Source organism: Crocodylus porosus, unplaced genomic scaffold, assembly GCF_001723895.1.
Source record: "Crocodylus porosus isolate Cpor-Errol unplaced genomic scaffold, CroPor_comp1, whole genome shotgun sequence".
NCBI lineage: Eukaryota > Metazoa > Chordata > Crocodylia > Crocodylidae > Crocodylus > Crocodylus porosus.
The window spans coordinates 73701240-73717855 of NW_017728886.1; the positions used below are offsets into that span (position 1 = coordinate 73701240).

Genomic DNA, 16616 nt, shown 5'->3' on the forward strand with positions numbered 1-16616 from the left:
AACTATGAAACTATGACAGCCACCCTAGAACTGGATATATTATTTTCAGCAAATAAAAACAATTTTTTGAAATCCTGACTTCAGTCAAAAAGGGTATACTCTCATCTCCAAAGAGTTATTAAAAGGTATATCCCTAGAAACCAGTATCACCTGCAATTTGATATAGTATGCCTTCACAGATTAATGGAGTAAGGTGCATACTGAAATTGCTGTCCCCTTCTTCCCCTGTAAGTGCTCTATAGCTGTGACAGGCATGCATAGCTGAAGGGTGCTTCTAAAGTGGCCGATTGTGTTCAAAATTAATCCTCCTTAAACGAGGCAACAGATGAAGGTGCTCTGCTTTACAGTGCCTTAGGGAGCTTGTGTTCCCTAGGGTTAATTTTTTTGCATGTTTGGGGCTGTGCTGATGCAGCCCAGGAGCTCCACCACCCTCACAACTGGGGGAACCAGGCTGGGTGGGAGTTCTGCTCCACCCCTTGCCCTCCAGCTCATGCTGGGCAAGCTGGCAGCTTGTGAAGGAGCTCAGCCACAGCCATGCATGCAGTCCTTCCCCTCCAGCCTCCTTGAAGATTTCTGGAATGCAACACGTGTCACTTGGAGTCTGCAGAGACACCTGCTTTTAGGTCAGATCCACCTGTCTTGGTCTTGTCAGGAGCCAGGAGCTGGTGGCTACTTTTTATTGTGAGCATGTTACTCCCTTTAGCAGCAGTTCAAAGATAGTAATGTGTTTAAAGCAATTTTCTTCTATGCAAACGTAAAACAAGGGGTTTCCCTCCACCCCCCAGTCCTTTAGGACTGGGTGTCATTCTTCCAACCTGGGCAGTCCCAAAGGAGTATTATGCTTCCAGTAGGGCAGCTGGGGACTGGCTGCAAGATAGGGGAATCCGATCCACCTGCCCCCAGCTCAGGTTGGGCAAAGCACAGCCAGCAGTTCACTGCTCCTGGCTCCCCCTCCTCCCCCCACTGACTGTCCTGTAGTGGGAAGGGGTGGGGCAGGGCTAGGGAAAGGGGCAGCTCCTCTTTGGCTTGTTGCTCACCTGCAGGTGAAGCTGATCTCCCCTGGTCAACACTAGCTTCCCGGATCAAGGACCACAAGAAGTCCTTTTTTAAATACATAGGGAGCAAAAAGAAGGCTCCAGGTAATGTGGGGCCCCTGCAAGACACGCTAGGAAATCTGGTCATCACACCAGATGACAAAGCCAACATATTTCACGATTTCTTTGCCTCCATTTTCCTGAGCAGGGACCAGAACAGTTACACCCCACCCCTCGGGCCCCCCTTAGACCCCAGGGGAGGTGCACCCAGGCCAGGAGTTAGTAAGGAACTAGTTAGGGAACTTCTGGAGGGACTGGATGTCAATCTCCACCCTAGAGTACTGAGGGAATTGGCTGAGGTCATTGAGGGACCCCTGGCATGGCTGTATGAGCACTTGTGGTGCTCTGGTGTGGTGCCAGAGGACCGGAAGAGGGCCAGTGTAGTTCCCAGCTTCAAAAAGGGGAGGAAGGAGGACCTGGGAAACTGTAGGCAAGTTAGTCTTACCTCAATCCTAGGCAAGCTTTCTGAGAAAATTATTCTGCCGCATATCCACAAGGAGCCAGCAGGGGAGATTATGCTTAGGGGCAATCAACACGGGTTCAATAAGTGGCTGGTCCCGTCAGACCAACCTGGTGGCCTTCTTTGACCAGATCACCAAATCCTTAGATGCAGGGGTAGCAGTGGACTGTTTTTCTGGACTTTCAGAAGGCCTTCGACACTGTTTCTCACCCCATTCTCATTAAGAAACTGGGGGACTGTGGTGTCAACACCCACACAAGTCAAATGGGTCAGCAATTGGCTGGAGGGCCGCACCCAGAGAGTGGTGGTAGATGGGTCATTTTCGACCTGGAGGAATGTGGGCAGTGGGGCCCCCAGGGCTCGGTCCTCGGGTTCGCACTGTTCAACATCTTCATCAGTGACTTGAACAAGGGGGTAAATAGCACCCTGTTCAAATTTGCTGATGACACTAAAACATGGGGAGATGCGGGCACGCTAGAAGGGAGCAATCAGACCTAGACAGGTTATGGGGTGGGCGGATGAGAATAGGATGAGATTCAACACTGACAAGTGCAAAGTGATGCACCTGTCAACCGGCACCATACCTACAGGCTGGGGAACTCCCTTCTCAGCAGTGCAGAGGCAGAAAAGGATCTTGGAGTCATCACTGATGCCAGGATGAACATGGGCCGGCAGCGTGGGGATGCAGTCAGGAAGGCTAACCACACCTTGTCATGCATCCACACACAGATGCATCTCAAGCAGGTCCAAGGAAGTGATACTCCCCCCCTCTATGCGGCATTGGTCAGGCCGCAGGTGAAATACGGCGTCCAGTTCTGGGCGCCACACTTCAAGAGGGGTGTGGACAACATGGAGAGGGTCCAGAGGAGGGCCACTCACATGATCAGGGGACAGCAGGGCAGGCCCTATGAGGAGAGGCTACGGGACCTGAACCTGTTCAGCCTCCACAAGAGAAAGCTGAGGGAGGGGGATCTAGTGGCCTGTTACAAACTAGTTAGAAGGGACTAACAGGCACTGGGGGAGTCTCTGTTCTCCCATGCACTACCAGGAGTGACCAGGAATAACGATCACAATCTGGCAGAGGGTAGATTTAGGCTAGATATCAGGAAGCGCTACTTCACGGTCAACGCGGCTAGGATCTGGAACCAACTTCCAAGAGAAGTGGTGCTGGCTCCTACCCTGGGGGTCTTTAAGAGGAGGCTAGAAGTACTCTTTCCTGCCATGGCAGGGGGTCGGACTCAATGATCTGCTCAGGTCCCTTCCAACCCTAGAAACTACGAAACACAGTAAGTGAGCATCTGTTGTGTCCAGGAGTGGGTGTGGGAGGGGGGAACTCCAACTCATGGCACTTTATGTAAAGCACTAGGAGTTACAGCAGGGGCCTGAACATCTGTCAGCACCTTAAGTGACAAAACTTTAGCAATACCAGAGAAAGAGGAGTGTTTTAAGCAAGCTTTAGAAAAGACAGCAGGCTTGCTATCAGAGGAAAAATGGTTCACCTGAGAAGATCCATTTCTAACCACTGAATAACAAACAGTTGGGTAAGACAGTAGTCAAGCAAGGCAGATACAAGCACACTGAAAACCAAGGAAGTAATTATTTATTTTACTAGGCATGAAAACAGTGAATATGTCAATATTAGAATAGCATAATACTGTGGTACAAGTAAATTTACCATCAAAAATGTTTCATGGAGTATCAGAATTTTAGGAAATAGGCTTTTTGGAGAAGTATTACATGAAAATATCATGCAGATTTCAGCAGAGAGATGCCTGCTTTCAGAGGGGATACTTACTAGTTAGTTACAATTACCTTTGAACATGCTTCTTAATAGATTTGATACCTCTGGAATTACTGTGCAGAACAGCAGCATCCATTGTGGGGTACACCAATATGTTTGCAGTCAAAGTATCATAACTGGCTGCATCTATATAACAGAATGTACGCCCATAACTACCTACAGTTTCTTATCCCTAATCCATGGACTTCTGAAGTATAAGAGAAAGTAGCTCCAAAGCAGAAGGGAAGGCAGGTGGGTAGATAACATAAATGTACAAGAGAAACTGAAGGACCACCGCTTATATATCACCTATTTTTCTTCTTCTAGAGCAGGTTCTCAACCTTTCTAGACTCAAAACAACCCTCCATAACTTTTTTGAAGTTGGCAGCAGCCCAACTGATAACCACGGTTGTACTACGTCAGCTTACCTCAGTGTTTCTCAACTGGACTGCTGCTGCCACCACTGCAGCCAGGTGAAACAAGCCTTTGGCCTTATGTGGAGCCAGACTGGGAAGGGCTGTAGCAAGAGTAATGCTCCTGGCTGCAGAAATGCCCAGCCTGCCACAGTCCTCCCTGATATGAGCCCCATTCATGTGCAAAAGTGTGCAAGACAGGCCCAGCTACCCTGCATTTCTGTTTCTGGGAGGGGCATGTAGGGTTGGATTGGGATAGTGCATGCTCCTGCTACATCTCAGAGACAAGACTATCTATGCCAATAGCCACACTTCTAGTAATTTATTATTACCCCATATATTGCTTAGGACAGACTTCTCGCTAACCTCCTACCCTCTAACTAAATGCTTTACAGCTTCCCTTTCTTTCTTCAGCAAGGAGTTCAAACCAGGATCATTCAAGTTCCAAAGTGTAGGGTTTTTCTGTTTTTATTTAAGGTAGGGCTTCTTGACAGTTCACCATCAATAGCAATGAAGCAGGATAAATCTCTCTGAGCAACCATGATATTACCTTCCTTATTGGGAGTGGGGAAACAGGAAGTTTATTACATTCATGGCCACTCCACCCAATACAGAAGTACAGAAAGATGCATCTTGCCATTTTCACCAATTCCTGGGCTGTGGGGACTGATGTAGCATCTGTCAAGAGGCACTGTAATATATCTAGTACCCTTCTAGATAAGGGTTGAGCAAAAATAGGAGACCTATCATTTCTCAAAGATATTCTGAGTCAAGACAGCTGAATATAGCGCTGTGCAGAATAAAATGGTAGAGGCATAGCCAAAAGTCTCAAGGAAAGTTCCACAGACAAGAAGGATTGTGATATTCATGGTAGTATGCACACTGGTGAATTATCCAATTCAGCTGGTACTGGGGCCCCAAGTTAAGGAGATGGATAAGCTGAAATAGCTAATGAGACTAATAAGTAATCTTCAAATGTGATATGCATGGCTGGTAGTGAACAATGACCCTTTTTTCTCCAAGGAGTCCTTTTGGGGATCTGCATGTTTCTTGTTTTCATTTTTCTAATTTAAGTCTGGCAGTTTTTGTCACACTTGCTGGTATTAACATTGATATGGAGTGTACAGCAACCTTTGGTACTACTGGCAGCAGAAAGCATACTTTTGAGCCAGAGAAATCTTTTATAATGGATGGTAATGTGTGGGAGTTTTCTTCTTTTAGAGTTCTGTTGGGAATGCCATCTTAAACCCAATATCAAAAGTGCTTGCTAAGGTTGGGGAGGCAGAGGGCATCACAGGTTTATCTGCAGATATCTTGGGCAGAGGCTGACCCCAGCTACTTCCAAAGGGAAGGCAGAAGTGGACTGCTGAAGGTGAGGGAACCAAGTGTGCTTTTGATTTTATCTGTCCTTCCTCCTATACGGAGTGAAGGCATAGCAGATCACAGACTCTGATGCAGTAAATCTCTCCCATGCATACCAAAAACCTAATGTGGATATCTGCCTGAAAATATATCCCAGTAAAGTGCACATTTTTTCAATGCACTGAAAAATTTGTGATTTGACAGCCTTAGGGTCATCCAAGGCAAATGGCATCTCACTGTAACACTATCATACACAACAAAAAGGTGGTGGCCAACTTTTTGGCAGTCATGCCACAAGTTATGCCTCTACCCTTTCCAAGTACCTTTGACCCCAGCTCCCCAGCAGTGGTGTACCTAACAGTCTTCACTCCGAGGTGCCAGAATGAAGGTGCCTGGGGCTGAGGTGTCACACACAGCAGCTTCCCATGCCACATGTGCCATGGGTTAACTACCCCTGCATTACACTATACTCTATAACTAAAACTTGAGAAGCACATTGTAAATCATCTGAAATATTCTTGTTTTCTGAGTATTTTTCAGGCGATTGCTAGTGGATTTGTTTCCTGAAGTTATCAAATGTATTATTTACTGCCTTTTAGAACCAAAGTAAACCTTTGAAACTACTTTGTAAAATTACTTTTTCCTAATTAAGAGTTAGTGGAAAACAAACAAATTTACTTCCCCTCCCTTTCCCTCAAATATCACATTGATCAGACATAAAATGTGCTAAAAATGTCCAACAAACCTTTTCAGTATGATTTGAAGTGTCTGACTAGTAGCACCTGGACTCTGAATATTACTAGCATTTGAAACGAGGAATATTTCAATAGCCAACAGCATCTCAACTTCAGACATGTAAGAAGGAATCAGCAGAAGTTTGCGATACAAATTTCCTTCCAGTGGTGGATAGCAACCCAATGATAAAGCACCTGAAAGTACGTGTATAAAATTTAAAAGTTAGCATTATTAAACACTAGACTATTATCCATTTGATGCATTTATGTATAGCCTGGGATGCAAGAAGAGGCAACACATTTGAACAGATTTTGCCATCTACTATGAGGAACACTGGAGCCCTTACTTTCTTTAAAATTGAGTGCTTTGGAAAAGTTATTTACAGTGGGATTTCAATTCAAATGTTTAATACACAGCTCTTACTGCAATAGTAGCTGTATCCCCACACTTATTCTGCCACTACTATTTTTATCTATAAATACATACACTGTGCATTTGCTATCATGCTATGGATCCAACATTTCTATTAAAGCTAACCTTTTTGTTATAGCTAGGCACTAAGCATTTTAACCCCTTGCCCTCCAGGAACCAACCTGCAGTTAGTTACCTGTGAGTTTTTCTCTCATCCCAAGGAGTTGAATGGACCTTGCTATATGTACCTCTCAGAAGTGATGAGAATGTAAAGGACTGTGGGGGAGGGAAGGGTTAGAGAGCCAGAGCTAAAGTTTACATTTCAGTCAGAGTTGGGAGTACCAGAAATAAAGGCGGACAAGCTAGGTTATCCGGAGAACCACACAGCACTGAGACCTGGAATGATGAAGGAGGTTTATGCCTAGACATTAACCATGTAACAAACATTCATTTCTAGTGGTGGAAAATTCCTTCCCACAGCTCCATTCTTCCTGATCCCTGGCGGGGAGTTAAGCTGTGGGAAAGTGTAGAAATGTGTATTCTCTCAAGAGTGACTTTTAATTGGCTGGAGTTGGGTTATTTTTCTCCTGGAACCATCATTTTTTCCTCTAAAAGAAAAAGCTGGAATGTCTGTACACTTGTGTTATCTGGCCTTTGTTTAGTTTGTAGAGGGAGCACTGCTGCATTTAAAAGTATCAAAGTACCACCCTTCACCCCTTGCAACTTAAAAGCCATCCTTGAGATAGGCTGAATTACTTCTTCTGGTTGGACCTCAACTTACGGGACTCTTTAGTCCTCTAGTCCACCTCACCTTAAGGCACATAAGAGCCTGTTCTTGAATATGACCCTCAGTTTAGTCTGCTAAATGTTTGTGTTGTCAGTAGCCACACTCATTAAAGAAGTTTTTCTAACAAACTTATCACAAACAGTGCATTTGATTTCCTGTATTATGCTTAACCATTTCTATCCATAATAATATGCTTATTAATAAAATTTATGCAAGGAACATAAGCAATGAATACCAATTCAAGGGTAACTTACTTTTGTAATAGGTCCTGGCTTTAAGCCATAAACAGCTCCTTCCCAATGTTGTAATTAATCCTCTCAGTAAAGTAAAATCAATAGGAACATTCTTTGAAAACATGAAATCTATTACAGAAGAAGATACTCCCAGGCTTTTACTCTCAATACAGGCATCCAGAAGTTTGTTAAAAAGAAGGCTGTATTGGGAGACATCTAGAGTATCTGTAATGACACAAGGAATACAAATTACTTTATTCAGTCAAAAGAAATCTTAACTGATTGATGGCTTCTCATTACTTAAACAAACTACAGTCCAATCTTACACCAGAGCAGTTGGCTTCATCAACAGAAGGTTATAAATCAAAGTGAAATACCTTATGATAATGGTATTTTTTCTTTCTTGTGACAAGATTTCTTCACGCAGACCCTGGTAACATACGTTCTACTTACACTGAGAAGTAGTATCAATGGGGAAGGTATCAGTTTGAATTTTTTTTAAAAAATGCTGCTGAAGGTCCAGATTCACTTCTTAATTCCAGAACTGCAAACCTAAAAGTCTATCTGTGCTTGTTTTCACCATGTCTAAAGTTTGGCTTCTGCACATGCCCAGAGCTGCACCATTTTGCAGGACTGAATAAGCTCACCACCCACCTCACACAGCCCTTTTCAGGGTACTCAAACTAGGCATTACTGATTACTACTTGAGGAACCTGATCTCTGAGTCCACATAAAATATGCACTCACTATCCAACCTGTGTTCTGAACCAAACTCTACAGTCACATATTCACTCAAGTTGAGGGCATTCAAGCCTCAATTTCTCATCTCCCATTAGAATGCATTAGCCTATGGTTGTAAACTATTCTGGGCTAGGACCATGCTCATCCCTCCCAGCTGAAGCTGTGCAAAAGAGAATTCAAGATATACTGGGTCAGAGCAAGGGAGTGAAAGGAAGCATGGCTCTCCAGTGTTGCAATTAGGCTGCTTACATTGGTTCCAACCCCTCATCTAAGTACTTATTAGAAAAGCCAGGTAACAAGACTGGTTTTCTAACAACTGAAGAACTGAAAATGTACTTCCTCTCTAAATGCAATGCAGGGAAGAGATGAGCAATGGAGTTCCATTACCCACACGGGTAAAGCAAAAGGAAGTCAATAGAACAGAGGAAATAGGAGAAGCAGTTTTTTATTTTCTATAGGCTTTCTTGGGAGTAGTAGGTGGTGGTAATTAAATGGGGGGGTTGCTATCAATCAAGTTCTTAATGCCCCTAACTCCATTTCTCTTCATAGACTGCTTAAGGTCCTTAAAAAGAAGGAAAGGGTTTCATTTCTTTCATTTCTCAAAGAATGAGAAATGGCTGAAAATTGGGAGAAGGGAGATAAAATATGCAAAACCATATTTGGAGCTATTTGTGCACACATTCTTTTTAATAAAATAAAAAAGCCTCCAAGTACAATTATTTGGATTATCTATTACTTGTCCCCTCTGAAGAATATTCTACTCCAATAAATCTGAACCTGAGCTACAAAGAACAGGTCAAATAGAAGGCGCATTTAGTATCAAATATCTGTCTTTTAATTTACCTATGTTTATTTTAACTTTCTTAACTTACCAGAGCAAGTTTGGAAACCTGGTAGATTCTGCAAAATTTCAAATGTTTGCCTATACTGGCTTTTAGTCAAATATTCACATGCAAGGGCACACAGCAGGTTGTGTCGACTGAGGACATCCATTCTATCACAGGGCCACACTGCTGTATCTATTACCCATTCTGAATCTGGAATGAAAAACCCAATTATTATTGTTTTGAACTAAAATTAAAAATAATAAATATGGGACCATGAAAATACATTGGAAACTGATATGGAAGACAAATGTGAAAACTTCACAGAAAAGTGAGCTATTTAACTAATCATGAACATCTGTTTCTCAAAAAAAATCTTGGAAAATGTGTTAATGTGTTGGTACATGATAATGACCGGGAACTCTCTAGAGGGTCATATGACACTTTTCTATCAACAATAACCTAAAATACTAATTCTCGATCCTCACTATCACTTTACTGTTCACCTCTTTGTTTTACAGTGCCTGCCACATCTCTCTCTCTTTACAGGTCAAGGCCAGTAAATGTAGTACAAGTAGAACAATTGTAGACAGTCTTATGGAAGACATGAAATGTATTAGAATATCCCAACTTTAACCTCATATCCCAATATACACAATTGTCATTCTGAGTCAGACTCTTCAGGGATACACTATGGCACTGACCCAGCTCTTGAAAATCTGTAGGTACTAAATGTGGTGACAGTCTAGCAGTCAATGTGCATAGGAGAGGGGGCAGCCAAACTACAGAGCATTCTGATATATTTTAAAAAAAACAACCCGAATGGTAACTTGTGAATGAATTCAGTCAAACAAATGTGATATTTTTTACTTTAATGACTATTTAGCATAATATTTCTTATATGGATAGGGAATAATGTTAATATTTAAGGTGGGCCACATTTCCTTGTGGCATACTCAGTGTATTAACTTTCACCTATCATGTAGATGCCAACTAAAATATTTCACAAAGGGGATAGTTTAAATACCAAGGTATCTATACCAGCATATTTAAGTTTATTTAGTAACAAATCTTGATTTTTTAATAAAGCTTAGGTTACCTCTTAATACCCATGTGGCTCCATCTAGACTTCCACTTTTAAGAAATATTTCTGCAGCAACATTAACGATTTGGCATCTTGACGCTAACCTCTCAGGACCAGTAAGTCCTTTTAAGCTCGTGAAATATATCTGAAACTCATGTAGTTTATCCAAAACCTTCCTGCCCTAATGCAAATAAGGGGAAGAAAAAAGCCATATATAAAACCAGAAATAGCAATGGATAGAGAAAATGTGTATTACTAAAAAAGGGAAAGTAGAGCAATATTAGCCAACTGTTCAAATTCTAAAACCAGGTTTATCTTAAAGAGAAGCCATTACCATTTTATTAAATACATAAGCATTAGTACCTTTACTTTGCAACTTAATTAAAACAGCATTTTTTTTTCAATACTGGTGAAGTTCAACAAAATGCACAATGAAATCTTTCCTTTCAGATAAAGTTAAGTATTTTAAAACTTTAAAGTGCAGTATTTTTCAAAGTTTAATAGTAATAGTGTTTTACAGCATACATTCTGGAGCTTTTTTTTTTGGTTTTAGTATCAGAATTAAACATTGAATGCCAACCAGATAAAAAGTTAAAACTTTGCTGTTATTTCATTTGCTCAAACTGCTTACGACAGCAGTGCTCAAATCTTTTGGTCCCACAGACCAGCTGAGTGCCATGCCTGATCATGCCCTGGGGCCTGGCACTGCCCCTTTCCCGCTCCACAAACTGGGATTGGGTGTTATGGGTGAGGCATCACCCTCTGTACACAAGGGCTGAGTCCCAGGGAGCCTGGCACTGCCTTCTGCATGTTGGGACTCTGTCCTAGGCACTTGACACCGCCCCCTCATCTTGTAGCAATATAAGTGAGCTAAACTGCTCCAATTTTGACCCCCTATGAAGTAGAGTTAAAGATTAAACATGTTAGCTACACAGCTCTGCCTTCCCTTTTGAAGCCACCTTAAGTGTATGTTCAGACCTTTAGTATAACACTGGCTTTTTCATGGCAAGCAATGTGACATTTTAAACTGCAGTTTCCATTCTACGTAAGAAAAAAATAATGTATATTTGGATTTGAGGGCAAAGTTACTTCTCTAAAGGATAAAATCTGTTATTCTTCTAATATTTGTTTAATATGAAGTCTAATTGGAAAGGGACAAAAAGTTGAAGCCTAAATTTAAATTTTTGAAAATAAAATTTACTAAAAATGTTAGTAAAGTATTTTCTTTAAGCTCTGAATTGTAGGAAAAAAAGGATGAAAGGAGATGACCTTCTAAACTTAAATCGAATCACCTAGTCAAAGCAGATCATCTTGCTTTGAGACAATCGTTTTCTAACCAGCACTCAAAAACTTGCAAATGAGTTCAGGTAATTTCCTTACATTTTAAAACCTCAAATCTTTGTGCTATTGCCCAAGAACCAATGTGAAACTGACTATATACATATCAGATTAATTGAACTATTCAAGATGAAATGGAAAAAAAAAAACCCTTCCACTTCACTGGGAAAATATATAATGCAAAAATAATACTTTTTTTAAGCTTATAGTTGTGCAGATGTTCAATTACATTTGCTTGCTTTACTAAACTAAACTATGAACTAGAGAAAAAGCAGTAAACACCAGATAACTGATGTGGATTTGTAAGAATTAGCTGGAATTTGTTTCTTTCAGTGCATCAGTAACGGAATGGCTGTGTTAAGATGAATCAACTACTCCTGTGAAACCCATCAGAGAACTAAGTTTTTATAGGTTTGTAAAAGTACGGCATAAATTAGCCAACTTGACTTGATTAACTGGTTAATCAGATCTCAGGTAGTAACCCAACGTCACACGTTCATGCAATGAATGGTATGATGAAAAAAGCAGTAAGCCACAAAATTATTACACAAAATATGTGCAATAACTTTGTGGCTGGCTCCATTGTGCCTTAAACTAAATATGTGGCCAGTGTATCAGATCCCATTTGTGCCTTTAACTGAACATGTCAACACTTCAGACTACAGATTCTTTATTGCAGAGAATAATAGGCAAATAAACAACCCAGCTTTATACTTTGGGATCCCAAATTGATGTTTAACATTTTTATACCTGAACATATTTAATATGGAATTTGAATATTACAATACCGTATCATGCCAATTTTAGAATTCCTTTTCAGACAACTTAAAGATTATTTTTTAAACTGGATCTTGAAGTCAACTTAGCCAGAATAATAAAAAATAAAATGTAGTGGCTGTCCTTTTTAAGTTAACCTTTTCAGCTAGAGAAATATGTGTATTTAACTTTTAAATAAAACCAGAATGTTCTTCCCATCCATTATAATCCAGCATACCTTTGACCACTGCAGTACTCTGTGATAAGAATACATAACATTGATCCCAATTCTTCCCAGAAAAATTTTGTCTCCTTCATTATGTTGTGGATTTTTGATAACTGGGGGAGGGGGGGGAAAACAAACAAAAAAATGACTGGTGATTGTCGATTTTTAAGAACGTAAGCTCACATCTGAAAAAAAAAAAAAATTTTCTGCAAGAGACTATTTCTCAAGTGCATAAAACATTTGTTGAACATTTGGCATTGGTATTAAATGCCAGAATTTGTTATGAATATAAAAACAAAGTAATTCATCTATTAATAGCTATTCAAAGTTTGTTACACATGACAATACGATGCCTAAATAGATGATTACATATGTTTCTGTTATTTTTAAGTGAGTTTTTGCAGCTAACAAAATCCTGTAATAGACCGGTACCAATATCCTAGCATAAGAGGCTCAATATCCCAGTGTCAGTCTGATAAGCTAACCCATTTTTCATAATCACCAACAGGAAGAAGTGCTCTGAAAAGAATGATGGTAGGCAAAAAATTGTTCTAGAATATTTAACAGTTGGAAAGTATTTTTAATAACTGACTCTTATAAAGGCCTTTACCACTTAAAAGAATTAGACCATTTGGAAAATTCAGAATCCATAAATGAACTCTGATAACACGCCATCCCACTAGATAACTTCTAGATGTGGTTTTTCATGTCCGTAAAAAGTTATCTGGAGTTTTAAAAGGAATGCTTTCCCAAATAATTTGGAATTTTTGTTATCATTACAACAAAATCTTCAGTGTCAGAAATCAAGGTATCAATTGACAAAATCTATCATTAGTACAGGTGTGGGGAATTGCTTCCTTAACTAAGTTATTTTTTCAAGGATGATAATCATTTTTGTCTTAATGAATTCTGAAGGTGAACTTTGAGGGTGTTAACAAGCACACAGACATGGTGGATCCAGCTGACATAATATATTTGGATTTTCAAAAAGCTTTCAACAAGGACTCTCCCAAAGGCTTTTTTAATAAACTGAGCTCCTATGGGATTAGAAGAAAGGTCCTTTCCTGGACTAAGTGATGGTTAAAAGATAGGATGCAAAGGGTAGGACTAGTTTCTATTTAGGATGGAGGGAAGTCAAAAGTGGGGTCCTGCAAAGACCTGTGCTGGACAGTTTTGTTCAGCATTGGGGGTGCATAGTGAAATCTCAAAGTCTGCACATGATACCACATTATTCTGGGTAGTCATGTATCAAACTGATGGGGAGGAGCTGCAGAAAGACCTAACCAAGCTAAGTGGGCAAAAAAACAACAGAGGAACTTCACTGTCAACATCTGCATAGTAATGCACATATGGAAAAGTTAACTTAATTCTACATACATAAGTCTGGGTTTTGACCTAGCTGTTATGATGTGGGAAAGAGACCATGGAATCACCGTAGACAGTTGTCTAAAAACATAATAGTTTTAGTGAAGTTAAGGATGTGGGAAAGGGTGCACATACATTCCCCGTCCTGCTTCCGCACCCATTACCCCACATAGATGTGCACACACAGCCCTGACTCTGTGGCTCCCAGGAGCCCTGATGGCAGAGTAGGGTGGGACAGCATAGAGGCTTGTGGCCAGGGTCCCTCCCTCATGCACAGAGGCTGGACCTGGCTGGGAGCAGCCTTTGTGTGGTGCTCCCTGGGCTCTACCAACCTGCATTGTGCAGCCACCCAGTGCCCCTATCTAGCTACTGGCAGCTGTCCGGGGCTGCCATATGCAACCTGGGCCTTGGGCAATGGCCAGGCATGAGGCTGCTGGCAGCAGGGTGGAGGCACTGTGGTCATGTAGCACTGGTTGGCAAAGCCCATAGGCTGCTCCCAGCTGACTCTAGTGTCTGCATGTGGGGGATGGAGCCTCACTGTGGACCTCCATGCTGTCCTGCCCCACACAGGTAACTGAACCCTGGCCCCAGCCTCACCCCTGCCCTGGCTGATCCCTTCCCCAGGCAGGAGTGGTGCTCAGCCCAGCCTGCTTAGGAGGAGCCAAACTGGGCATGTGCAGGCAGGATGGTGCCAGTCTGGGATGTTTACTTCAATCCTCACCAACTGGCCAGGGCAGCCTATGACATTCAGGACTATCTCAGCCAAACCAGGACATACAGCCATCCTACTTTTAGGTCATGTTACAAGACCTAATGATTTTCAAGGGGTAGCTTGATTAAGATTTCCTTTTCCTGGTTTTTCCAGTGGTGCGGGGAGTTTGGCTGTTACTGAGCTTGTTTGGTTAGCTGTACATGCACCAAGAGATGCTGAAATAAAGGGTAAGAGAACAGTCAGCACATAATTCCACAGTTTTCTTTCGTTCTCTCTGCTGAACAGGTCTTTGTTAAATATCAAACAATACATAAAATATACTTGTGATTTTACTTTTACCTGTTTCAGCAAACTCACAAAAAGGAACTCCTGGTCTCTCTCCTGTGGAGTCTCGTGTGAGTATTTCAGCAATACATAGAGTTAATTTTTGAAGGTCACCAAAATTTTGACATCCCATTCGAACATTTATATATAAAGTTCCCAAACTGGACCAGTCACTTTTTTCTTTACAGTGCTGTTAAAAAGCCAGAATAAACATAAACAAGCTTACTCAAATCACCATTTCTGCCCCCCCCCACCCCCAGCATTATAATTCCTTCCTTCGAATGTTTTGTATTCTACAGGAGGTGTAGTATAAACATCAAAGATAAATACCCTTTTCATAAGGGGCAATTTTTATTTATTTTAACTTTTGATACTTTTGATTAAGGTGATTCAGGAATCATTTCACTATGAGTAAATTTCTGGCCTCTCAAAGAAACCTTCAATTTTCTGATGTAGCTCAGCTTGAATGAGGACTCTTAAACCATTATCTTGATAACAACTTCAGGAATTTCACAAGTTTGTCTAAACTTTATTGAAAATATACCTTAGCCTTCTGTACCTTTCCAAAGACAAAAACTCCACAGATTTTTTTTTTTTTTAACCAGTACATTTTTGGGATCATGCTGAAATTAAGAAAAAAAATCACTTTCTACTAAAGGGAAGTATGTTCTTATGCTCTTCAATGATGTGAAATGAATGGAATTGTTTTTAGACACACGACTCTACCCCCCAAATAGTAAGATGTGCTAAAACAAAAGGCATTGAGAATACTGCACTAAGACACAGGCCACAACTGTCTAACACAGTTTAATGCAAAGAAAACTAAGAAACAGCTGTTTGAAGAGCAAGGGAAGTTTATGAAAATGAACAGGAAACATTATAAAACTTAGAAAGTATAGCTGTCATGACTTCTAGGGAGTCAAAATGCAGCTAGTAAATATATGTTATTTTTTATAATATTTTCAATGAGCTACCTGAACTTCTAAACACCCTTATTGATGAGCCATTAATCAGTTAAAATGCATCACTGAGGGAATTTAAGATGTAGTATCCTGTCTTAAGGTCTACAGATAAATGATCCTCTGTCTTGAGACATTAATTTTTACAATACATCCGTTTAGCATTCTACATTTCGCATTATTTCAAGAATTCACATGTATAATTACAATTTCCTTTAAGATTCTATTAATTCCTGTTTAACTATCTTGTCTTCCAATCCTGTTTTCTTCACTCTTTGTCATTTAAGTATCAGTCATTTCAGTGAAAATTCCAAATTCCAGTGTGTACCATTCCATTGTTGTATTGTTACTGTCAAACTAAAAAGGGCTGTTCAACCTGCTGTTCACATTCAAATCTTTTTCTGCAGTTTCTATCCAAATTAGCTTCCATTTTGTACTTGTTTAATATTGCTCTTCTCCAAAAACATACAACTTGCAACTGCGTATAAAAGTTAATTAAATTATCTTTTACCTAACCATATAAAAACCATAAATTTTGACCTTTCCTGTACCCTACAAAATGACTGCGAGTTTTCTGTATCTCAACATCTGATTACGAGTCTAACTTATTAGATAACATTGGAAAAATATTAAACATCTTTTTTCCAACAGCAACCCAAAATTGCATGAAAGTACAACTGCACTCTTTCATATTACTGCTATTCCATTTTCAAGCTTTTAAAAAATTGAACACTGTTACTTATCAATAACTGGAATTCTTTAAAATAATTTCTCATATGCATATTCATTCTGTTGAAGTGCATCATGCTCTAAGCCTTGGACTACCGATCTGTTGTTTTAGCAGTGTTCATAGTATTTCACACCCAAAAGGATAAAGGGCAGGGTGTACTTTCTACTCATCTCCCCTTAAAATGTGTTGTGCAAGAAAACAATAAGGAGGAAAGGGGTTATATGCAAACTCCAATTACTGTAATTTTTCTTCTTTGAGTAATTGCCCACATATGTGCCCATA

The 16616-nt window shown here is 40.4% G+C and overlaps 1 protein-coding gene across 1 annotated transcript in view; it reads right to left on the reverse strand.

Moving 5' to 3' along the window:
* Positions 1-16616, reverse strand: part of TOPAZ1 (testis and ovary specific PAZ domain containing 1) — a 68633-nt gene that overhangs the window by 4154 nt on the left and 47863 nt on the right. The window contains exons 14-19 of the mRNA XM_019533662.1: positions 14661-14835; positions 12257-12357; positions 9940-10105; positions 8889-9053; positions 7297-7500; positions 5855-6038 (exon numbers count right to left, since the gene is read on the reverse strand). Of these exons, the coding sequence (XP_019389207.1) occupies positions 5855-6038; positions 7297-7500; positions 8889-9053; positions 9940-10105; positions 12257-12357; positions 14661-14835 (995 nt within the window). The remainder of the gene's footprint in view (positions 1-5854; positions 6039-7296; positions 7501-8888; positions 9054-9939; positions 10106-12256; positions 12358-14660; positions 14836-16616) is intronic.